This window comes from Letharia columbiana (genome assembly GCF_014066305.1).
Source record: "Letharia columbiana isolate WasteWater2 chromosome Unknown Sc0000010_s0, whole genome shotgun sequence".
NCBI lineage: Eukaryota > Fungi > Ascomycota > Lecanoromycetes > Lecanorales > Parmeliaceae > Letharia > Letharia columbiana.
In genome coordinates this window covers 43,348-66,357 of record NW_023501047.1, presented here as the reverse complement: position 1 = coordinate 66,357, position 23,010 = coordinate 43,348, and the positions used below count along the sequence as shown (strand labels likewise).

The 23,010-nt window shown below is 50.1% G+C and overlaps 7 protein-coding genes across 7 annotated transcripts; 4 read left to right on the top strand and 3 right to left on the bottom strand.

Annotated features, from left to right (window-relative positions):
- Positions 1-393: 393 nt before the first annotated feature.
- Positions 394-10,519, bottom strand: HO173_003865 (uncharacterized protein; the record flags this gene model as incomplete). Its single annotated transcript, XM_037305789.1, has 4 exons — positions 394-851; positions 905-10,327; positions 10,373-10,412; positions 10,472-10,519. The coding sequence occupies 4 exons, from the start codon at positions 10,517-10,519 to the stop codon at positions 394-396; spliced, it is 9,969 nt and encodes a 3,322-aa protein (XP_037166982.1).
- A 207-nt stretch (positions 10,520-10,726) lies between these two features.
- On the top strand, positions 10,727-11,916 carry HO173_003864 (uncharacterized protein; the record flags this gene model as incomplete). Its single annotated transcript, XM_037305788.1, has 3 exons — positions 10,727-11,113; positions 11,165-11,389; positions 11,443-11,916. 3 exons carry the CDS (start codon positions 10,727-10,729, stop codon positions 11,914-11,916), a joined length of 1,086 nt encoding a protein of 361 aa, XP_037166981.1.
- Positions 11,917-13,044: 1,128 nt separating this feature from the next.
- On the top strand, positions 13,045-14,001 carry HO173_003863 (uncharacterized protein; the record flags this gene model as incomplete). The annotated part of the gene is made up of 1 exon (XM_037305787.1): positions 13,045-14,001. The coding sequence occupies one exon, from the start codon at positions 13,045-13,047 to the stop codon at positions 13,999-14,001; it is 957 nt and encodes a 318-aa protein (XP_037166980.1).
- A 47-nt stretch (positions 14,002-14,048) lies between these two features.
- On the bottom strand, positions 14,049-14,465 carry HO173_003862 (uncharacterized protein; the record flags this gene model as incomplete). The annotated part of the gene is made up of 4 exons (XM_037305786.1): positions 14,049-14,069; positions 14,120-14,214; positions 14,269-14,365; positions 14,418-14,465. The coding sequence occupies 4 exons, from the start codon at positions 14,463-14,465 to the stop codon at positions 14,049-14,051; spliced, it is 261 nt and encodes an 86-aa protein (XP_037166979.1).
- Positions 14,466-15,334: 869 nt separating this feature from the next.
- On the top strand, positions 15,335-18,748 carry HO173_003861 (uncharacterized protein; the record flags this gene model as incomplete). The annotated part of the gene is made up of 4 exons (XM_037305785.1): positions 15,335-15,786; positions 15,843-15,922; positions 16,022-16,069; positions 16,128-18,748. 4 exons carry the CDS (start codon positions 15,335-15,337, stop codon positions 18,746-18,748), a joined length of 3,201 nt encoding a protein of 1,066 aa, XP_037166978.1.
- A 1,070-nt stretch (positions 18,749-19,818) lies between these two features.
- Positions 19,819-20,930, top strand: HO173_003860 (uncharacterized protein; the record flags this gene model as incomplete). Its single annotated transcript, XM_037305784.1, has 3 exons — positions 19,819-20,042; positions 20,169-20,250; positions 20,310-20,930. 3 exons carry the CDS (start codon positions 19,819-19,821, stop codon positions 20,928-20,930), a joined length of 927 nt encoding a protein of 308 aa, XP_037166977.1.
- Positions 20,931-22,725: 1,795 nt separating this feature from the next.
- On the bottom strand, positions 22,726-22,983 carry HO173_003859 (uncharacterized protein; the record flags this gene model as incomplete). Its single annotated transcript, XM_037305783.1, has 1 exon — positions 22,726-22,983. The coding sequence occupies one exon, from the start codon at positions 22,981-22,983 to the stop codon at positions 22,726-22,728; it is 258 nt and encodes an 85-aa protein (XP_037166976.1).
- Positions 22,984-23,010: the final 27 nt, after the last annotated feature.

The window sequence follows — 23,010 nt, the reverse complement described above, 5'->3', positions numbered from 1 at the left end:
TCGTGGTGGATACGTTCGCTGCTTGGCCCCACCCTTCGAGATGGTATCCTGGTCTCCGAAACCGGAGTTGCTACTGGAAGATCCTTGGAGACAGAACCTAGGAAGGGACGACGAGCCAGCGCTCTGATATCGTAGCGTTACACACCGTTGTAAGATTCCAAATTTAGACTGAGGCGACCGACTACAGATTCGGAGATCGTTCGTCGAAGGCAAGGAGTGCCCGGGAAAAATAGACTGTTACTTTGAATCGCTGACAACATGGTTATATATGTGTATCATGCTCATTAAAATACATGTCCAGGCGTAAAGACACGAAAAGATCAATCTTCTAGACGGGGGGAATATTAATGCACGCTGAAGCCACGCCAATCAATCATCGCGACTTCTCCGTCTTCATCCCTTTGCATTATACTTATCATTGAACGCATTTACTGCAATCCCAATCTGCTTGTACAGCCAATTCCTACTGCTCTCTTCTGACACGGGAATAAAAGGTCCGTTGGTTCCTCCCTTCAAGGTGACTGACATGCCCGTCCTCTCCTTACTGATCGTCTGGATATCATTCAGCTTGATATCCCACTCGCTCTTTAGCTTCTTCGTCGTGACCAGCATGATGCGGTTGTACGTAAGCATGACGAGCATGTCTTTGCCTGGGAGTTCGAGATGCGCAATGTAGTCTTCGTGGAAGTATTTGCCGTCGTCCAGCGTCTTCAGCCAGAATTGGCCTAGTGCTTCGCGCTGAGCGTATGGACGCACGATGCCATCCATACCGATAAAGCGGGTAAGGCGAACGCGGTCGAGGCCTTCTTGGTCGAAAACAGTGGTGGTGTTGCGGACACCTTCGGCCATATCTGCGATTCCAATCAGCATCATTCCTGACAGGCATGGGGCAGTCGGTACGTACTTGAGGCAAGGTCGAAAGCCCCGATGGCGGGCTTAGTAGCCAGACCCAGAAAACCCTTCCCAACACCTTTTACAAATCCCTGTAGGCCTTCTTTCTCAGCGCCTTGCAATGGGTGCCGTGCAAGACCACCGATACCACTAGCCATGCTGCTTGCGAAAGCGTTTCCTCCAGATGTGACACCGTAAAGTGCATGCTTCGGTCGGTTTCTCGATTTCGACATTCGACGCTGGTCCTGGTACTCCTTGTCTAGTGTGGCAGCAGCCAAGCCCTTTGACATGCTGCCGGTGAATTTGGCCATACTATCAGAGAATCCGAAGACAGACTTCTTGACAAAACTAGATGCGCCCTTTGCTATGCCAATACCCAGCTCTTGCGGCCTGTCAGTCATGACCAAGCCTTGATATGGTTCGTAGAAGATGTCGGCCACTCCAGAGCTGACATTGTTGAAGAGTCCAACGGGATTGCCCAAGAAGTCCGCCGATCCGAGGATAATATGCATCTGGCGGATACACTCTTGAGTGTAATGACTCTGCACGTTGGTCATCAGGTTTGGGACAGAGATACGCGCATTCTCCAACATGAGAGCATTGAATCTCAAAGGCGCATCGTTGACATTGCCGACGGACATTGTCATGATGTTGACGAAGAACATTAAAGGGTTCGATGACGCCTGCGTATCTTCAGCATTGATGCGCTCTGTCCGAACAAAGGACAAGTCCAGCTGCATGGGCTGCAGATGCAGAAACTCGAAGTAGATGTCTTGGCCTTGCTCTTCTTGCTGCGGCTCAGGTATGTCTAAGTCTTCGTCACAGAGCTTACCTTCAGCCTCTTCGGACCAGGAAGCACCTGGGACTTTGGCGAAGTCCAGCATTGTAAAAATGAAATCCTCGTCCAGCTCGATGGTCATTTGTTGCAGAAGAAGGGTGAAGTACTTTATGTAAAGGACACCATACGAGTCGTCCTTGACGCGAGTGACCATAGCGTGGAAGATCGGATGTGCTTCCATCTCTTTGCCGGTCTTTGGCACCACGCTGGGGTATAGCAACATAGGGAAAATGCCACCATAGAGCTGGTTATCGATCTGAATCCATTTGGTAGTCCAATTCAACGTCTGGTACAGCTTCGAGTCGCCATACTTGACTTCGATCTCGCGGAACGTCATGTAAAGCAGCTCTTTCAATTTGGTATTGACCAGCGAGATGCCGATACCAGCAAGACGGAGCTGAGCCTTGAACGTAACCTCGGACTCCATTTCTTTGACCTCAAACCCTGTGTTCACGCTGCTCTGTGACTCGTGGGCCTTTGCAGACTTCTGCTTGTACAAGCTCTTCGATGGCTTATAGTTGGAGAGTACCAGTGTCTGCGTTGGACCATCTGCCGCAATATTGAGGTCGATTATCCTTGGAGGCTTGCCTTGCGCTCCAGGGACCTTCAGAGGAACGAGGTTGCCAATTTCAGCAAGCTTGACACGCCTTTCTTTGCCGTTGGAAGTGATGACTAGCTCTGAGTTCTTAGCTGCAGGATAGTCCCAGGCGTATGGCATGATGCTCTTCGGCGGAAGACGATAGCGTATTGGCTTCCACCCCGAGCCTTGGTCTTCCTCGTCTTCCTCAATGTGAGGATTAGCTTGGTAAAACATGAACTCCAGGTCGCTTTCGTTGCGCATAGAGAAAGGCCAGTGTTTGGTTTCGATGCTTATGTGGAGGAAGATCGTAGCTGCTTCCATGATCACTTCCACGCGGATGAGCTGTTGGCGTTGCCCGGCTTTGGCAAGCTTCACATGAACGGTTCCCAGGTTTGCTATGTTGAAAGGCGAAGACCATTGATTGTTCACACCAGGAAAGCATAAGCATAGCTGCTTTTCGGGCGCCTGCCGCAGAAAATGGAGCGGCAGTCGCTCGCCGTGCTTCATTTTCATGACGTTGGAAGACCCGGAACCAGGTTCGCGGATGTGGACCTCCTCTTTCAATTTGTTGTTCAAAACAAAACGGGGAGCGACAGAAACAATTTTGGTCAGGTTATACTTGCCCTCGCCTTCCGTTACAGAGATACCAACATGCAGCTCAGACTTGGCATTTGAAGATGGCAGAACAGCATCAAAAGCACTACCAATAGCGTCGAAACTTTGCGGCTTGCTCCAAGTCGACTCGCCGACTTTAATATTCGCACGGTTCTTGCGGTCTTCGCTCGGATATGAAAACATGTAAGGAAGAGCTTTTTTACTTCCTCGATCTGAGTCCATGCGCATGCCTTGACCAGCCGCTGACTTGGCTGATGAAAACATTGTCTTGCTTTGGATATTGATGTCGAGACCTGTCTTATTGAGAACCAAGTATGGACTGTATACCGAGACCTTGAAAGCACCACCGCTATCAGGCATGTTGAAGTAGTGAAGCTTGAGATTGAGCTGTATGCCTTGCGGGTCTTTTACAGCTAAGGACTTCTCACGGCGGAAGTCTTCTTGCTGGTTGGAATTGATCACAGCAAATTCGCTTTGTTTGAAGACAGTGTCCTGCATGTCAACACTGAGTAAGAGCAGATGAGATAGTTCGACCACATGCACTGGACTGACTCCCCCTTTCCTAAGGAAGTTGGTCCAGTCTTTCTTCGTGTTCTTATCATAGATCCGGTATTTGAAGTCGTATGGTAGCAGGTTCTGAAGCTCGATCGGCGCATGAAGCTTGATTCTCATGTAAGGGTACACGCTGGTCATAGGGTCTTTCTTGTCGTAGGATGCATTCATCTGGAAATAGAATGGTGGTGATTGCTCACTGCTCTCACCTTTACATGTGATGGTTCTTGTAGGCCGCTTGAGCAGGTCCTTCCAAAACAGCCGTTCGTTTGACCAAGAATAGCCAAAACCCTGATCAGGCCGGACGACCAAAGAATGCATGAAGGCAGCACCAATAGGAGCCGGTCGAGCATCGCCAGGAGCAATCTTCTCAATTTTGAGTAGATGCCCTTCTTCAGGGCTGAAGACGCCGATCTCCACCGGTATTTGAGTGTTATTCTCAACGACCAAGGGGGACCGAAAAGTGATGTACTTGACATTGTCGCTGCCAAGCTTGACCTCGACCAGCAGTCGATGCAGAACCTTGTCTTTCCGTGGCTTGAGATTGTACAGCGTCTCGCCCTCGCGGTTCACGGCGATGCGCTCAACGCTATCGAAGCCGCTTCCTTCAAGCTTTATTCCCACGATGCCGGTGTTGCCTTCCGGTGATAGATTCTCACGCATTGACGTTGGATCTTCGAACCGCCATCCTGACTCCTCGCCATCGCTGAGCTTGGCAGCGGATCCCTGGTCTTCTTCATGAGTAGCTGCCCAGACACTGAGGTCGAATCCTGTGTAATTGCGAATCTTGTACGGCGCGTCTGATGCCCGTGGCTTCGAGAGGACATCCTCGTCTGTGGACAAAAATTGGGCAGACTTGGAGGCAAGTGCAATGGTTGCGGAGGTTACTGTGAGCTCCATCATCTTATGCGAGTAGATCTCAACCGAAAGACATTCCGGATTTGTTTCCTTTGACATATGAAAGCCTAGATTCCACGGCTCGATCAGCGGTTCCCAGGCGGACTTGGAGAAGTTGTAGACATTTATGTATGTGTCAAAGCTAGTATCCCCTGTCATCGCGCTGGACCAATCGCGCACATCCACGTTGAATTTCTTGACGCTCCAGTCGAGGAGGGGCAATTCATGTAGATCTCCAATAAGGATGACTCGGATTCCATCAACTGTAGCGGTCATCTCTTCACGCTTCATCACTATCGAGCTTTGCGGTGGTTTTGCGGTTTTCTCTGCGGATTTCTTATTTGCGATAGACTTGGAGGTCTTCTTCGCCACCGTGGAAGTTGGCTTTCCAGCAATTGACTTGCGCTTCGTTGATGCTGCTGCCGTCCGAGTGATCTCCTTGATCTTGGCTGGTTCCGTGTCCTCCTCTTTTTTATCAGCGCCACTTATATTGTTGGCCATTTCGGATGCCTTATTAACAATTTGTAGCGCAAGCAAGATGTCGCGAAGAGAAAGTCTCAACACTAGAGGCTCAAGCTCTACCGAGATGCTCGTCAACGAGGAGTTTTTACCTTGGGAGCGACTGTCCATTGACATGGTGATCGAGAAGTCATCGAGGATCCGTAGACGGGTAGTTTCAAACTTGTCCATACGGCACAGGAACATGCCAACTTTAGTGATCTGGAGCGTAGAAGCATTCTGTTGGGAGACGAGGACTTGCTTCGTTCCAAGCACAATCGCCTCAGAATTGGAGATTGTAGGGTTTGCGATCAAGATGACCTGCGCGTCCACAATGTTGACGCGGAAAGACATACCCATGGAGCTCTGTGCCGCGGGCTCAGCTTCAGGTTTTTCCTCCAAACCTCTCCCTTCACCATCGACTGGCGTACTGACACCGCTATCGGTATCGTTGACCATCAGAGCTTCTTGTGAAGCGTCCTCGACCTCCAGCTTTTCCTCATTTGGAAATGCACTGTTGGCGAAAGCTTGCACTGCCAGAAGATAGTCTATGGCCATGATGACCCGCGGACTGTCAACCGTGAGCATAGCAATCATGTGTTTGTCGTTGCCGCCAGATATCGTTACACTGGCCATGAACTGCTGCTTTACGTCATCATTGATCAAAGACATGATCTTACGGAACTTGTTGGTTTCGTGCTTTCTGCTGTCTGTGATGGTAAAGGAGTTGATCAGAAGCTCAGACTCTAGCGAGTCATCCGTCTTCATGCGTAACTTGACCTTGGTGTCATTCAGGGCAAATTTAGTCAGACTTGCAGCTTCGATGTCTCCAACAGGCTCGCCTTCCTTGGCCAGAATGAGCTCCAGAGCGATTGTAGGCGCGTCGAACACAAAATCGAGCTTCGTCCAATTGTCGGGGCTCGCATCGAGCTCGGGCCCTTGGTGGGTAGGCGATGAAGGCTTCTTTTCTTGACCGACGGTGTTTTCAGTCATCTTCTTTGCAGGCTCCACAGTTGATTTGGGAAGCTCTTCCATAACTTCCTCTTCATTTTGGTCAGGGTCCGCAGCAAATGCAGCCGGTACAGTCTTTGAGAGCTCCATGAGAAATTTCAGCTCCGTTTGTGCGACGCGCAAATTGATACGAGACATCTTGCCTTCTATTTCCATATCTGGGCGCTTTGAGCCTTTTTGGTGCTCGGCGGAGGTTACCTTAAAGTCAAGGTCTACTTTATCGATCATTTCCAGCTCCTCAGATTGCTCGTTGTTATAATGGAATTTGGAAGTCAAGCGCACATTCCTGATACCGGCAGATATCGTGTTTCCTTCGATCGTTTTGTCAAGTGTCACGAATTCGTTGCTGGCATAGATTTCGCCAAGGTAGGCCGTCAGCAGGTCGCGAGGCTTGTCTGCCTGCATAACCCGAGGGAAAACGAGAATTGGAGTCTTTATCAGAACGTCGAAATGCATCTTGCTTGTGCTCTCCTGCATTTGGCTTGCCTGATTGGCCGCGGCCTCTCTTGCGGCATTGAAAATCGCTTGCATTTTGCCAAATTTGACAAGGAAGTTGATGATCTTGCGGAAAGGTTCTTCAAGGAAGTTGACTTTGATTGAACCAGATCTGAGATAGATTTTGGTATCGTAGCCCGGGTAGTCTTTGTCCTTTGTATCAAAAGTCTGATACTTGAAGTCGGCGAGCTCATTGCCTTCGATTGCCACCAATTGACGCAGAGGGGAATCCTCTGAAGCCCCCTGATTTATGTCGTCCACCAATGACAGATTTCCTAGTCGGGCTCCAACACGCATCGAGCCGCCACTCAAGAAAAGGCCAACGTCGGCTGTGTGCAAAGTGAGTGTTGCTAGGCGTATCCCATCGTTGTTCAGAATGAGGGCGACGCTTTCTAGATCAATCTTGATGCGAATCTTGTCTGAGCCAGGAGACTGCGCTGTGGTAGGACCCTGAACCTTCTTGGTCGAATTTTCAGTGTCTTCGATGACCTTTTGCGACTGCGCTGACTCATCGGGAGCAGCAAACGTGGTGAGGACAAAGTCCAACAATGTCAACAGCGTTTTACGCGTTACCACCAAGTTCAACGTTGAGATCGATACATCCAAGTTTGTGGCGATGCTCTCATACGTGGAGTCAAATTCCGGGGAGTCATTGTTGACCTTGACAAATTTGACATTGAAAAGATCTTTCTCCTCTTCGGCACCAAACACTTGGCTTGAGATGATCTTCTTAAATTCAGGGCTGGGATCTTGATCAATATAGTCCTCCACGTTTAGCGACTTCAAGAGTACTTCTGCGACCATGTCGTAAGGCCTAAGGTAGAACTGGAGTTGGAAATTTTCCGCGACAAGCTCCACAAGCAGCTCATCTGGCTTGCGGTCTTCGGGATCAGATCTATACAAGGATCCCTGTAACTTATCCACCGTGAACTTGAACTCGAAATTCCGCTGGTGGAGATTGATCTCTTCGCCTTCGGGTTGTTTTGAGGTATGTTCAGATTTCTTGTCGCTCCCTTCGTCCGACTCATCCTCAACATCGAGATCGTGTTGGTTTGTTGAGACTGATTTTGACCGCTCTCTACCCATGACAGCCTCGGCTCTAGACTCCTCCCTCGAGGAGCCTTTATTATTTGTAGGTGCCTTTGTCCGACCATCCAGTGATTCGTCAGTCTCAAATTTAGGAATTGCAATATCGATCAGCTTCATCAGATTCTTGTATTTTTTGTCGGATATCGAGGCATGTAGGATTGGCAGGTGGCCTGAGATCCTCGTTTTCGTCAGATCTGTAGCTTTCGGAATAATCGACGTCTCGAGTGTGAAGTCCATGTTGATACGATCGATGATATGCATATTCTTGGGATCATTTTTAGCATTCAATTGGTCCTTGGTAGCTTGGATACCCGGACCAATGAGAAGCTGCGTTGAATCAAGCTTCAGCAAGAATTTGTCGTACATCAGACCCTCCAGTCGCCGAAAGTCTTCGTCGCTGTACTGCTTCTTCTGTTTTGACTGGATGTCTCGCATGGTCTCCTTGTCCACAAGCTGGCTGTTGAGGCTGACATGTCCTGCATCAAGAATCAAGCACAAAGCACTTTCTTCAGTGATACTCTCGGGAATGATGATTAAAGGAGCTTGAATGTCGAGATTTGCGTTCAGTGTCTTATGTTCCTCGAGTGCGAACTCTAGACCGGCCCTTGTCTGCTGTCTGATGCCCTCAACTGTTGCACCTGCGGTTTCCATCAGAGCCCCAATAGATTCCATATGCCGCTCCGGTGGTTTGAAGAAGTTCGCCACTTCCACAATGAACCGAGGATTATAGATGACTTCTATGCTCTTAAGATTCATCGTGAGAGCATTATCGGCGCTTTCATCCAGAGGATTCTGCTCGAAGATCATGTGGAACAAGGCCTCCTCGACTGCTTTCGTCTTGGCCTTTTGCAGGTCTGGGTGTGCATCCTCAGCAGCGACATCTTCGATTGAACCCTTGACGCTTCCGGCTGTGGGATCCTTGAAATTGACGATTTGGGGGAATAGGCTTCCTTCCGTTGTTCCATCGTTGATACGCAAGCCTCCGAGACTCAGATCAGCCAAGAAAGAGTCTGGACGTTGTATTGCTTTGGCTTGGAAGTTATCGAACATCAGGCTCAGAATTTCAGTCGCTTTGCCATGAGGATCTCGTTTGAGCGTGAAGCTGCCTGTCTTGAGGGAAGACTCAACTTGCAATTTAACGCTCTCTCTGGGAAGATCTACACTATCGGCAATTGCCTTCTTCTCGTCCCAATCTATTGCACTGTAGAGTTCTTTGCGCTGCTCCTCAGTCATGGTTGAGTCGTCGTCCTTGTGTTGGTCTTCCGGTTTCTTGCCCCAAGCCCATTGAGTCCAGCTCTGTTTTGGAGCAGGTTTCTTGACACCGGCATTCTCTTTACGAAGCTCATTACGAGCCAGGGAACGCCAGAAACGGAGGTCCTCGTAGCTTAGCTTCTTCTCAAGCTTGGCCAGCTCTTCCGTTTCGGCAGGGGTCGTCTTCTCTTCCTTCTTTTTCTTCTTGAACAACTCAATGTAGCGTACACGATCATCCCGTCGCTCCTTGATGTAATCCCAGGAACACCTTCGATTTCGTTCCTGAATTTTGGTGTAGACGGCTTGGAATGCGAAGTGAAGCCAAGCCTTGGGGTCCTCCTTTGGCGTGCTTTTGGGCTGAAGTTTCTTATACTCTTGATGGCGAATGAAGGAGTGGAAGAGATCAACCATCATCAATGCATCTCTGTATTGATCGTCGTCTAGTACGAAGCCTAGCTCGTTGAACAGTAGGCGCGCCTTGATCTTTGGCTTGTCGACCTTGCCTGACTTATCCAACTCGACCGCAGCGCGACCAGTGACCGGCTTCAGCATGTACTGGTGCTTTTCACTCTCGCCCGTGTGTTTTCGGAATTTCTCGATTATGCCCGCATGATCATCACCTTGTGCCTCAGCGCCCACTTCCTGGCCGTTGCCAGTGCCAAACAGTGTTGCATCCGTATTCCAGTAGAAGGCCAGTGCATTGAGAACAGCCAATTTGTTCGTGGTACCAGATGTAGACTGTACATAACTCGGCCTCCAGTTCCCGTCTGTGCTCACTGCACTGAATTCTTGTAGCGTCAGACCCAAGGCAAACGGATGGCCTGGTGCAGCAATGGAGTCCTCGTATCGAATGTGTATATTCTTTATGCTGACTTGAAGGTTGTCGACAATGGCGGTAGTGACGCTCTCTGTAAAGCTTTGGCTTTTCTGTTGCTCCTCTTGGCTCTGACCCTCAGTGTTCTTCGCCTTCAAAAGCTCCGCGTTCTCTAACTTCTCAAGCTTGACGGCGTTGGTCCTCTCCAACTCTTCCTCTTCGTTGTACTCTGCGTCTTCTTTCGGGGCAGCGAGGAGGAAGACATCTTCGATGTTGACTCGGACTGGTTTGCCTCGTAGATTTGTCCATGGTATCGTCATGGTCAGCTGGCCCAGATGACCTTCGACAACGTTGACGGGCAGTTTGAGCTGATCCAGAGCTTCTCGCCGCAGCTCGAGGTTCCGTAGTTTGACGTCGCCATTCCATATCCCCACGTTGAGCTGTTTGGCATCGAAGTTCTTGACGTACATGCCCAAAAACCTGTTGAGCAGGTTTGCAACAAGACCTTCCAGCATGATGGCGGTTGTGGCCTTTGCCCTGGCCAGGAACGAATTGTGGGATTTGTCTGAGGCCTTGAAGATGCCTCGGAGGGAGGATGTTGGTTTCGAAACGTTCAGTCGTTGCTTTTCGAAGTCATGGCGGACGAGGCAAAGCAAGGTGACAGTGATGCTCACGATGCTTGCTGCCGGGTCAGTGAATCCTCTCCAGTGCTCGAAAGATGGTCGCTGGCTGGGAAAGAGCGTTGTAGAGAGGTGCGGGGGGTCATTTGCTGGAGATGCGCGGTCCAGTCCGCCGCCTACAGAATCTGGGCATCTACTAAAGATCCGCGTGCATTATGTACGTGCCCTGCGATAAACCACACCCTCTACTTCCATGAGTCTCTTGACACAATATCAGCTACAAATTCTGGACACTCTTCGGGCTGTGCATGTGAATTTACCCGCAAATTCGATGCCATGTCTTCTTCAACGATCGTTGACGATGCCATCTGGGCACAAAGTGTGACGTACTAACGTACTGGTTTACGTAAGTAAACTCTTGGCGCTGAGCTCTGGTGGTTTTGAGGAGGAACTGCAACACCTCCTACGCTCGTTCTGCCCTCCACGTCCACCATCCCGACGACCCATTGAGAGGCTCTAATAACCTCAGTGAGCCACAGGAATTAGATCCCCGTCGTCTGAATTTAGTTGGCACGATGCTTCGATCTGGGGGTGCTACCTCCCTTAGCCGGGCGTCCCTCCGTTGTGTATCGTCTACCAGTGCCCGCACCACATCGAGCCTCGCACACGCGTCGGCTTTCCCAAAACAAGCTTCTCGCTTCATCGGTGCCCAGAATCGAGCTCCATTAGCATTGGTACCCCACAAGCCTTTCAGCACATCACTCCAGCGATACGTTACCCATCCAGGGAATCCTTTCGACAAGATCGATAAGAAGCATGAGGAGGTAGTGGAACACGAGAAGATAGAACCGCATCCTGAGGAGGTGTCGTCGACTTCCACCGTTCATCAAGTCTTTGGTGAGAAGGGGGTTGAAGAGCAAGAGAAGGATGAGGACATGCTAGCTGGTGTGAAGGCTGATTTTGTGAGTTTCCCTCGTTTGGCTAGGACAACGCACTTATGACTGGGCCTGCAGAAAACCATAAAGGATACCTTCGCTCTAGATGAGGTTCCTAGAGAAGCTCTCGTCATTGGAATGGCTGGCGTGCTTCCCTACCTTGCCACCTCGCTCTCGACTGTCTATCTCGCCTTTGACATTAATCATGCCTCTGAAACTGGCTCGGGCTTCTTGTTCTCTCCACATGTTGCCGAGCAACTCCTACATATCATCGAGCCGTTGCAGGTTGGGTATGGTGCAGTGGTGAGTACTCGGTAGTCATATCACCCCGATGGCTCACGCGCTAACATGCACAGATCCTGTCTTTCTTGGGGGCCATCCATTGGGGTCTAGAGTGGGCCAAATACGGCGGTGTGCATGGCTACCCACGTTATGCCTACGGAGTCATTGCCCCAGCAGTCGCATGGCCTACGATCTTACTGCCCATCGAATACGCTCTGATTTCTCAGTTCTGCGCTTTCACATTCCTCTACTTCGCAGACGCAAGGGCTGTGGTTAGAGGATGGGCACCGCATTGGTACTCGACCTACCGCTTTGTGCTTACGTTCATCGTAGGCGCCAGCATCGTGGCCAGCTTGATTGGCAGGGGACAGATCGCAGACCAGATCAATAAGCTTCCTAGCCCAGCTGACAGGGTCAAGGCCCTCAGAGATATGCAGTTGGATGCCATGGAGGCTGAAGAGAGGGAGAAAATGGCAAGAATCGCTGCGGAGGACGAAGAGGGAGGAGACGATGACGAGGAGGAGGATGGAGATGATGAAGAGGAGTAGAGACAGGAATATCACATGCTGCCCGCCTTCTGTAAATACTGGGTTTATAAGGCAAGAATTAGTTTCAGTATATTCACATGCAGGACGTGTGCCAAGGAAAGTATTATTGTGCAGATCCGTACCCCAGTTTTAAGTCCAGAGGAAAGAGCAATCTGCAGCAGGTATGACTCTCCCTGCATTATATTTCCTTACTATTTTTACTTCAACATCAGTGACGACTGAGATATCGCCTACCGACTCTCATCCAATCTTTCATTTTGTCCATGAGATGGGCTGTCAAATTTGAGCCGATAGATCAGCGACCCGCTGGTCCCCCACCGGCTTTTCGATACTCTAACACTATTCATCAATGACTTGAGGGGCTCCTGAATCTTGACACGTGGCGATACGTTGATGATGAGGTGCCCGAATGTTATGAGGCTTTCGCGATGAGCAGGAAAGGTGCCGCAGCTTTGTTGTGAAAGAATACGAGCTGTGTGTCAAAGGGTTTGTCTTCCGGAGGAAGGATGGGGAGAGGTGAAGGTCACTGACGGCGCTCCTGAGACGTTTGGGATCATCGGTCGATGCCGTTTGCATTCTTCGCTGGTTGAAAAGGCAATAACTTTCTTGGGAAGCATCACCAGACGCCCGTATATTATCTTCTGCGGCCTGCATAGTCGCATGAGAATATGTGTTGGAGTTGCTTTTGCTAGGACACTTGCGCTGTCACTAGGACCAGTACTGGCTTAGCTGGCTGTCACTGTCCTTGACCTCTCCTCCTCGAGGTGTGTACGAGTAATGTGACTGTAAAATATCTTGAAATCAACAACCACCAAATCGTGAAACTGTAGAGGTCTGTTCGTCATCCGAAGGCGCTGAAAGTGAGGCCGTTTCTCGCTTCGGCACATTCATCCTCTTTCTTTTTGGTTTGGTCATCACACTGGAGACCTTTTATAGGAGTCTAGTCTGCGGGTATGGCCAAGGTCTGTCGCCCAAAAACTTCGAGGCTGGCGGCTTCCGGGGACCGGCTAGAGTATTAGAGATGACATCAATGTGAGTAGCCAGGTAATGTAGGGAGGGTGTCTCGTTACTATATATTTTCCGTGCTTTGATGTCTTCTCCCCTTCATCACTACCAGGGATACTTATAATGTCTGCTAAATCTGCAAGACCCACTTATGATGCGGATCAGATTTCAAAGTATCTCAAGCACATTTCTCTGCCTGAAGATTCCAAAGATCTATTTCATGCACCGGGAAAATTGCATCATTGCAATAATGCCCTCAAGTTCCTCACTCAATTGCAAAGACATCAGATAGCTACCGTCCCGTTTGAAAACTTAAGCTTACATTATTCTCGAGATCATACGATTTCTCTAGACCCAGGCTACTTATTTAACAAAGTGGTTGACCGAGGCCATGGAGGCTACTGTATGGAAAATAACTGCTTCTTCGGTACCGTACTGCGGAGTTTGGGCTTCAACGTGTTCAGTGCTGGTGCCCGAGTGAATACAGGGGCCAATGGGACCGGAGAGGATAGGTGGGAAGGCTGGTCCCATATGGTTAATATAGTCACGCTTTCCTCCGGCCAAAAGTACATGCTCGACGTGGGCTTTGGCGGCAATGGTCCAATCCAGCCGCTGCTGCTCAACCCGTCTGCTGCTCCCACTCAGCACATAGCGCCAGCGGAGGCGAGGCTCGTCCACGAGAATATTCCTCACAACACCGACCCAAATCAAAAACTTTGGCAATATCAACACCGCATCGACCCGCAGTCAGAGTGGCAGACAATGTACTGCTTCACCGAACTCGAGTTCCTCCCCAAGGACTACGAGGTTATGAACTTTTGGACAAGTCAAAGCCGGAAGAGCTGGTTCACGTATAGTGTTGTAGCTGTGAAGATGATTTTGGAGGGGGAAGATGTGGTGGGGACATTAGTTTTGAGTGGGGGTGACGTGAAGAGAAGGGTGCAGGGGAAGACGGAGCATTTGAGGACGTGTAAGACGGAGGAGGAGAGGGTACAGGCTTTGCGGGATGTGTTTGGGTTGAGATTGACGGATGAGGAGAGAAGAGGGATTGGAGGGATGGTCACTGAGTTGAAAGAATGAAAGAGTAGATGGAGGATCTGATCGTAATGTGTTCCATGATTCGGGACCTAGTATATGCGCTTCTCCGTCTGTTTGTTGTCAACGAATGCGTGGCTTCCGCAGGGGCAAGGATGCATACCCGCCAAGGATTGTTCAGCTCGAAACCTGGAGGCGCGACCACCTTATCGGTTTGCCCTCGTAGATATCCCGTCAACCTCCTGTCCCGATCCATCACTGCCAATCGTGTAAGCTAGAGCTTATGCCGCCTATGGGGGTATGTATGCGCACTCTGCCTGTCCCATTGGTCTATCGAATGCCTTGCTCTCTTCCCTCCATTCTGCATGTGTCTGATCTTGGAAAGGCCCGCTCCTGAGATGCCGAACATCTATGAGATGTGTCAGTGCCCGTGTCTTGTTGAGGGGTTGAGAGATTCGTACGGCAAGCATGATCCCAAAAGGAAGGAGAGCTTCGAAAGGGACACCCATATTGGCTACGGCTTCATCAAAAGATCGATAGGTGACGTCTGGGAGTCCTGTAAGACTCGTGATCGCGCTACTGCATGCAGAGATACAATTTGACAAAGATAAAAGCGTTCAATGAGGAGGGGTCAAAATCGCGATGAGGTGAATTTTGAGCTTAGTACGTGGTACGATTATTACCGGTATTTTATAAAGCCACCAAAAACTGATCCAGCTATATCATCTCGGCAAATCACTTTGACAAAGATATTGTGCGGGCAAATATTATCTTCTCATTGACTCGAATAAGTTTCAAGGCGACGGCATTCCTTCAAACTTATTCGTTGTGGGACTAGCTCAAATCGTTGCACTTGGAGGTAAATACGACTAGTCAGCGCGAGCTTGGCCGCCGTAGAACCTCATTTCATTGTAGGGGCGGCAGTAAAGTCGCTCTCCCCGGTCTACGATCACCTTTGCAGCTCTGTCAAGGCCAAATTCACGCGTCGCAAAAGCCTTACGAATCTATTGAGTCGGGATCCTGCCCCAAAGCGCGGGTTCACCACCAAGAATTTGCGCGACGGCCGCGGTTGAGAGACCTGGGCAAACTCTGCTGACAGACCATATCCACCATCGTATCCAGCATTCCTCTACTTTAACAAGCGCCCATCCTGCTACTCTAATCGCGAAGAACTCCGAGGGTGCCGACTTGGATGGTTGTGGCCAAAGACAAGGATCCTTCGCTGGCCTGAGCCCCACCGAATCCTTGAGCTTGATCCACCTTACCCCACCTGCCTCTCTCGCTATTCCTATCGTCTACGAGTGGGGAAACATGTCATGATATGAGGCTGTGGTAGCGCAGTCAAGCTGTAGCCACGCTGGCGACTACTGTGTTGACGATGGCCGCGGTGGCAGCGCCGTTGGAGACTCGGACTCGAAGTATGGCATACGATGCGATAGGCAGCGATATGGATGCCGAGGGTGACGAGGAGTCGGCAGATGAGGTAAATGCGGAAACACCAGCCGCAGGCGCAAATGAGGAAGATGAAGAGGATGAAGAGGAAGACTCGGATCCCAATGTGGAGCCTGACAGCGATGAGGAAGAAGAAGAGGAGGAAATCGATATGAAACCCTCGGTCAGAAGTTCCGCAAGAAACCGAAAAAGAGCGAAGGATGCGGAGAGTGATGCGGAGGAACCTGCGTCAGATGTGGAGGAGAGCAGTGCTGCGGAAGATGATGACTCAGACAAGGCCTCGAGTGATGCAGAGTCGATGGTCGCCGAACAATGGGAGGCTGCGAGTGAGGGCGCATCGGGTGCCTCGGTGGAAGTTGCGAATCGCAACAACTGCGTGTAACTCTTTTCCGGAGAACATCATAACCCTTTTTCTTAAGCTGATCGAAACACAGGTTCTGCGGTAACGATGAAGAAAACGACCCGAGCGAAGATTTTGAAGAATACATGGCATGCTCTGTTTGCGGAGATAACTGTAAGTGATAAAGAATGTTTGATATCCAGAAATTCAAAACAAGCTTTACGTTGATCTCCCGGTTGTTCCTAAACCCTCGAGCTAACCACGAGCCTGCAGCCCACCGGCAATGTGCCCGAGACGCCAAATCTTTCAAGTCAACCGACGGTAAGTCAAGACTTGTCACCTTCCCCTCCGTAAATTAATGGCAACTTATATTTTCCAGATCCCTCAGAGTGGAGATGTCCGGAATGTATTGACAATGCTCTTGAACCTTCAACTCCTGGAGCTGCCTCACAGCGAAGGTCATCAGCTACCAAGTTCACCAGAGACCTATTGCCCCAAACGCGCGGAGGGTCAAGACCTGGCTCTCATAATGTCTTCAACAATCTCATTCTCGATGACGACCCTTTGGACGGCTCTCGCTCATTGCGAAAACGCAAAGCTTCATCAGAACAACAAGAGGATGAGCCCAAGAAACGATCAAGGAAGAACAGCGTGTTAGCTAGAGATTTAGAATCCGCGGGCCTCATCCCAGGTGGGCTTGCTGAGGACGAGGATGAGGTCGACGAAGCTGAACATGCAGACGACGCTGATGCAAGCACCTCGGCTAGACCACCAAGGTCTTCGCGATCTTCTAAGAGACGAAAGTCAGAAGATATCGGCCGTGGGTCTGCATCGATAGTCAAGAGAAGCACAGAAAGTATCGTGGTGTCTTTTCATTTGAACCCAGCACAGCTTGCCGCTCGGCTTGAACCAAAATCCAAAAAGAAAAAACCACGCCCGCGAGAGTCAACCACTGAAGTCCAACGGGAGCGTGAGCGCCCAGCACCTGTAATCTCCACCCACTATGCAACACCCTTTTACGCCTTCCATGAACGTGAGAATGATGAGCTGAAATCCAAACCATACGGTGGTGTTTTATCCGAAGCTGACGCTGACACTTCAAAAACCCTGCCCTTGCAAGCTGATCGGGCAAAATTTAATGAAGCTCGTCAAAAAGCTGAAGACGATTGGAAACAGAAGCTTGCAGCTTCTGAAGCCGAGGGCGAAACAAAGGCCCGAACACAAAAATTGGCGGGGCCGCCAAGCAAGATCAAATGCGTCAACTTTGGTGGATATGAGATAGAGACCTGGTATGCTGCGCCATATCCAGAGGAATACAGTCGAAATCGCGTGCTATACATTTGCGAGTTTTGTCTGAAGTACATGAATTCGGATTTTGTTGCATGGCGGCACAAGCTGAAATGCCCCGCGAAGCATCCTCCCGGGGATGAGATCTACCGAGACGGCTCTATATCCGTCTTCGAAGTCGACGGCCGCAAAAACCCGGTCTATTGCCAGAATCTCTGTCTGCTCGCCAAACTCTTCCTAGGATCCAAGACTCTTTACTACGACGTGGAGCCATTCCTCTTCTATGTCATGACTGAGTACGATGAATATGGTTGTCATTTTGTCGGCTACTTTTCCAAGGAAAAGCGGCCCAGTAGCCTTAACAACGTATCCTGCATCCTGACACTTCCTATACACCAGCGCAAAGGATATGGCAATCTCCTCATCAGCTTTTCTTACCTCCTCACTCTCGTGGAAGGCAAAACTGGATCTCCAGAAAAGCCTCTCTCCGACATGGGGTTGGTTTCCTACCGTAACTACTGGCGCCTCGTCCTCTCGTACGAGTTGGTCGACAAGAAGACACCAATAAGCATAGTTGAGCTTTCAAAGCGAACTGGCATGACGGCCGACGACATAGTCGCTGCATTGGAAGGTCTAAGGGCGCTCGTCCGTGATCCAACCACCCACTCGTATGCCTTGAGGCTCGACCATGACTACTTTCGGCAATGCATCGAGGATTGGGAGAGCAAGCAGTACGTTAATATTAATCGCGATGCTTTAGTTTGGACCCCATACATTATGGGCCGCAACAATCTCGCGCACTACGACACTGCACCAGCGCTTCCTACTATTGCGCCTAGAGAAGACGAAGAGGAGGATAAGGGAGTAGCGCCAGAAGAGGGCGTTCAGCAGACTGCTAAGGCTGATGCTCTGGCCGCTCACGCAGCCGCCAGCAAAGCTATTGAGAGCGCGATCGACGACGCGGACGACAGTCAACCGAAACTCAACGGAAATGCCAGCGATTCATCCAATGCAGCCGATCAGATGGACCCAACTCTTGCACAACTACACGCCCAGCTGGGCTCCACGCCTCATTTAAATCGTTCGTCACCCAAAAATACACCCACCAAACCCATACCACCATCTCCGGGACCAAATGGCATCTCAAATACACCATCTCTGCAATCCACTCCCTCTATCCCACCCACCCGATACGAAGTGTTCCCTCCAATCCCTGGCACGGCCCGTCCGCGACGGGGTGGATGGCGAGGAGGTCCACGCAAGTCTGCACTAAACGGTGCAACTACCCCGAGTGCCACACCTACTATGAGAAGGGCTGCCACTGGCTTGGGGATCGGCAAGGGTAAATCCGCAACCCCAGGCACACTGGGCCGCCAGAATCGAGCGGCATCTGCTACGCCTCGGCGGACGAGACATAGCGACGAGGTCAAGAAAGCCCAAGAAGCTGAATCAGAAGAAGAAGAGGAAGATGAAGAGGAGGAAGCCACAAAAGGTGGCGTCGAGATTGATGCACCAGGCGACAAGGAAGTAGATGGCGAAGAAGAGGACGACGAAAAAGATGCAGAAGGTGACGAGGATATGGAAGATGCGGAAGGTGAAGAGGTGTCTCAGGCTGAAGAGGCCGAGGAGGCAGCCGCTGATGCAGACTTCGACGTCGAAGACGTAGAAGAGAGCGAGGCCGAAAGCGAGGAAGATGATGCGATGGAGGACTAAAGGACGGGCTTGTCACGATATGTTTGTCGCACGCATGATGGGATCTTAGAGGGTTCTTCCACTAGGGTGGGGCGCTTCAAAGGCAGTCTGATCTCATGAAGGTCACACGGGATTTCCCATGCACTGTAGTCTACCTAGGCGTCCGATGCTCAATTCGATTCAATTGTAATTATGATACCCTACGCTTTGATTTGACTAGGCTTGTTAAGATTCATCCTTTGCTTTCTACAGGCAGAAGAGCAATGTTATTGTGGCTGTGTACTTTCAGCCTTACGGCTACTTCCCGAAAGACCAATCGCTAGGCTTCTGGGACCAATTTTTTTTTTTTTTTTTTTTTTTAAATAATTTAATAATAATTTTTTTTTTTTTTAAAAATTTTTATAAAATTTTTTTTTTTTCCCCTTTTTCCCCTTATTTATTTTTTTATTTTTTTTTTTTTTTTTTCCCTTTAATTTATACAATACTTCAATAACACTTCTACATTGCACCCTGCCGCCCTATTATGCAACACTACTCACCAAAAAAAAATAATATCTATTCATAAATTTGAAGCATCCCCTCTTTCACCTTCCCAAAGACCAATCGCTAGGCTTCTGGGACCACCAGCTTCTCTCTGTTCTCCATCTTCCCTTCTACCACCGTAGTCAATTATCTGGTCTCTGCGTACGCTATATACTAGCCATATCTACTGTTTTCAGTATCGTTCCCCAGCTTTTTCTGTCCTGTTGAGCCTCCGGCATAGGAAGTCGTCCGCAAACGGCGATGCTGAGACACTTCCCCACTCCCAACATAGATCGGATACGGTTGCAGAGTTGAAGCAAGGCAAGGAAAGAATGATCGATACTGAATTCGCGACAGAGTCGAATGCTGTCCGCTGGTGGCGTTCAAAGCATAACAACCACAGCCAATTCAGCGAGCCTTGGCCGACAGGGTCGATTTGGAACGTTATCATTCCCACCTGGGGTGTTGAAGGGATCGCTATCCTTACTTTTCCCCTTCTGATTCTCTCTTATTTGCTTCTCCCAAGGAAAGCGCAGTCCAATAATTTTGAGTATTCCTTAATTTATAACATGAGCCTTGCCACCGTTGGCGCCGTTGTCCTCGTTCTTTGTATCGTGGCGTATGCTATGTCGCACGCTACGGACTCAGACGTCGACCTGCATGATCCAGAGATCTTCCAGGAACGCAAAAACTTGTACCGAAACAAGCGAGATGACTTCAGAAGGAATTTTCGGGCCATGGAGGAGCTGAGGGAGTGGAAGGCTAAGAATGACGACTATGATTATGTGGAACTGTAAGTGCCTAAATGTCCTTGGAGGAGAGCCGCTCCAGACAGTGTCAAGCTGCATGATGCCTCACAACGAGCATCAATCTTTATTAGCAAGGTTTGGAATGCTGATCGCACTATCGCTCGTCACAGTAGTTCTGGAATGATCCCTCCAAATTTGGTTGGTAAAGCGACTGGCAGCAAGCCTTTCGCAAAGAGCGACACTTGGTTCTCTGTAATTCTACCCTGCCTACTCCCTTGCTAGCCTTGTCGTATCTTATATTTACTTTGCAGGAATTCGAATCCCACAACCCTTCTTCCCTCATCCTCTCCGAGTCTCAAGACTCGTATATCATCGGTAATCTCGCTAGTTACGACAAACGCCAGTACCCAGAGTTCAAGCCGGGTGAAAACACCCCTGAAGGCCAAGGCTTCGGCCACTGCCTCGTAATTCCTCGCAAGCGCATCTTCAACGTCGTCGACCCCGACGCTACAGCCAACCACTCCGCCATGCTCAAAGAAATGAAAGAGCATTTCATCACCTTCTGGAAAACCGAAGACGGCTCACCAAAGCTTCTTAGACGCGTGCGCTCTACTTTCGACGAGCAAAACACCAAGCTGGCATCTAACGACAGGAACGCCGAGTCTTGTGAGAGCTTGCGATCTACGCTGATAAAGGACTTTGACATGCTGAGTAACAGCTTCTTGAGATGCAACCCGGACGATTTCGAGTTCGCTTTTCACGCATATCCGGCTAATTCAGTGGGGCATTTGCATATGCATGTTTTTCCGAAGAATAGCGACTTGAGGAAGTTCTCGACGAAGAGCCATGATTGGAAGACTATTCCGATTGAGGCGGTATTGGAGGTTGAGGAGGAGGATTCGAGAGCGCTGGTGGAGTGGGGCAGTGGGTGAATGATGGCCAGAGATGAGCTTTGCGAATGTCTGGAGCAGCACATCTCAGGCAACAATCACGTTTTAAAGCGGCCTCTTACAGATCCGAAGCCCCTAGGGGGAGACACGAGACTAGACCTTGGCCGCTCGACATGGCCATTTGAGGACCACAAGCTCCACCACGTCCATATCTTGTTGTACACCTAGAACCCCTTCAGCAGCAACCTACACCGTTTACGTCAGTAGCATTCACGCTACAGGGTTCCCAAAAATCAGGATAAGACAAACAAACCTGGAAGACTTCCCAGGATAGCCCATCCAGGTGCTCAAACACGCCCGAACTTTAGTGTAACATATGCGATTTGCTTTCACGGCTCTAACGGTACGTTCGCAAGTTAAGGCAAGGCTCCGTGGCACTGGTGCCCGCTATGTTGTAGCATTATGATCGTAGCTATCAGTCATTTGCTGGTCATTTGCGGTGATAACTCCGTACCACGGCCCTTGCGGTGGTGGAGCCAGCGGCTGGGAGTTTAAGATGGCGATTGGACCGCAGGCCTTTTGGATGATGATGATCGATGGGATAGAAACTTGCGTGCGCACCGGGCCAACACGATTGTCTGTTGTGCATACGACTGACGACATTGTGCTGGAGTTGATCACAACAAGTCTCACAGTAGGAGCACTGCGTAAGCTTCGTTCGCCAATTTCTCCAAGCGAGGTCCACCGGTGTCTAGCCTCGACAAGCATCGGACAATACGCTCCATTCTTGGTCTGGTCAACTGTCGTTAAAACCGCGGTACGCATCAGCCATGTGCTTCGACGCCGGCAAAGACTTTGCTGATGGGATCACGTTTGAACGGGTGCTGAATGCAGGCTAAGAACTAGGCCAGCTCACGCAACCTCTAGCACTATTGATTCCCCCACGACTTCCACGTTGCCCTATTGGCATACAATATTTCGAATTCTCGAATCACGTTGTCTACTACTCTTCCCACCTTAAATACTGGAGCACGGTCAACAGGCAAACTCAAAGGATGATCCCTCAGCGACGGAAACACCCTTCGCCTTGCGCCCACGTCCATCAGACCGCTCGGGATCGTTGCAATCTATGAGAACTGACAGGTTCTACAATATGGCAAACGCCGATTTTCCATCACACGTACATCTTTCAAATTGATATGCTCGGTCCCGCGATCATCATTCCTATCAATATTACGATATATCAATTTGACCGCGCGTCGAGGTCAAATCGCCAGACATCGATTGGGCGTAGAGGTTCAACCGCACCTAACCGAGCCTTTCAAAAGCCATACCAGCTGCTGGCCGTTAGGCATCATTGTTCACAGTATTATCTGTCTCATAGGCACTGTCACGAGCGTCATGAGCACGGCTGGATATAGGTATATGTGATCGGGCTGTCTCAACCCCGGGGCTGGCAGGTCCGAACAGACATGTTATCGTATTCCAGCGTCAAGAAACTCTTATGCCTGTGCGGCACAGACCTGGAGTATGTACGGTAGCTATATACAGGCGCGGGTGGGCGAGACAAAAGAGCTCTATGGCTCTAGAAGGGACGAAGTCGAATTAAGAGCCACATGCTGATGCAGCACGAGTATGTATGTTGCTTGCTACCGACAACTTTCTCTGTTTGCCGTCCATGGAACTCATTCATGATGACAAATACGAGGCCTCGCTACGAGGCCCACCCGGTGCATCGTCGAAAGCCCTGAGCCTCGTCGCAATGGAATGGGCCGAAGTCCTCACTGCCTGTTGAAATTACTAAATGCGCCAACCCTGTGAGCTCGTATGTAACAGCTCACTCCGGGTTCCCTATCTCGAATAATCTTCCTTCCGCGAGGTATGGCTCAGTCACTCCATGCAATTCAAGAGGCGTGGGTGTGCCTGCCAGCTCGTGGGGTCCAGACACAGCTCCCTCTTGACCAAGCTCTGGAATCCAGATCGTAGCCCTCGGATCTGATTTGGTCTCAGCGTCCGTCTGATGGCTTGGTAGCTCGGAGACGGCTCTTTGCGTGAAACGGCGTCGGCGGCGCAAGCACAGCATTACCGATGCCATGGTCAGGAGTGCGAATATAACGACGCC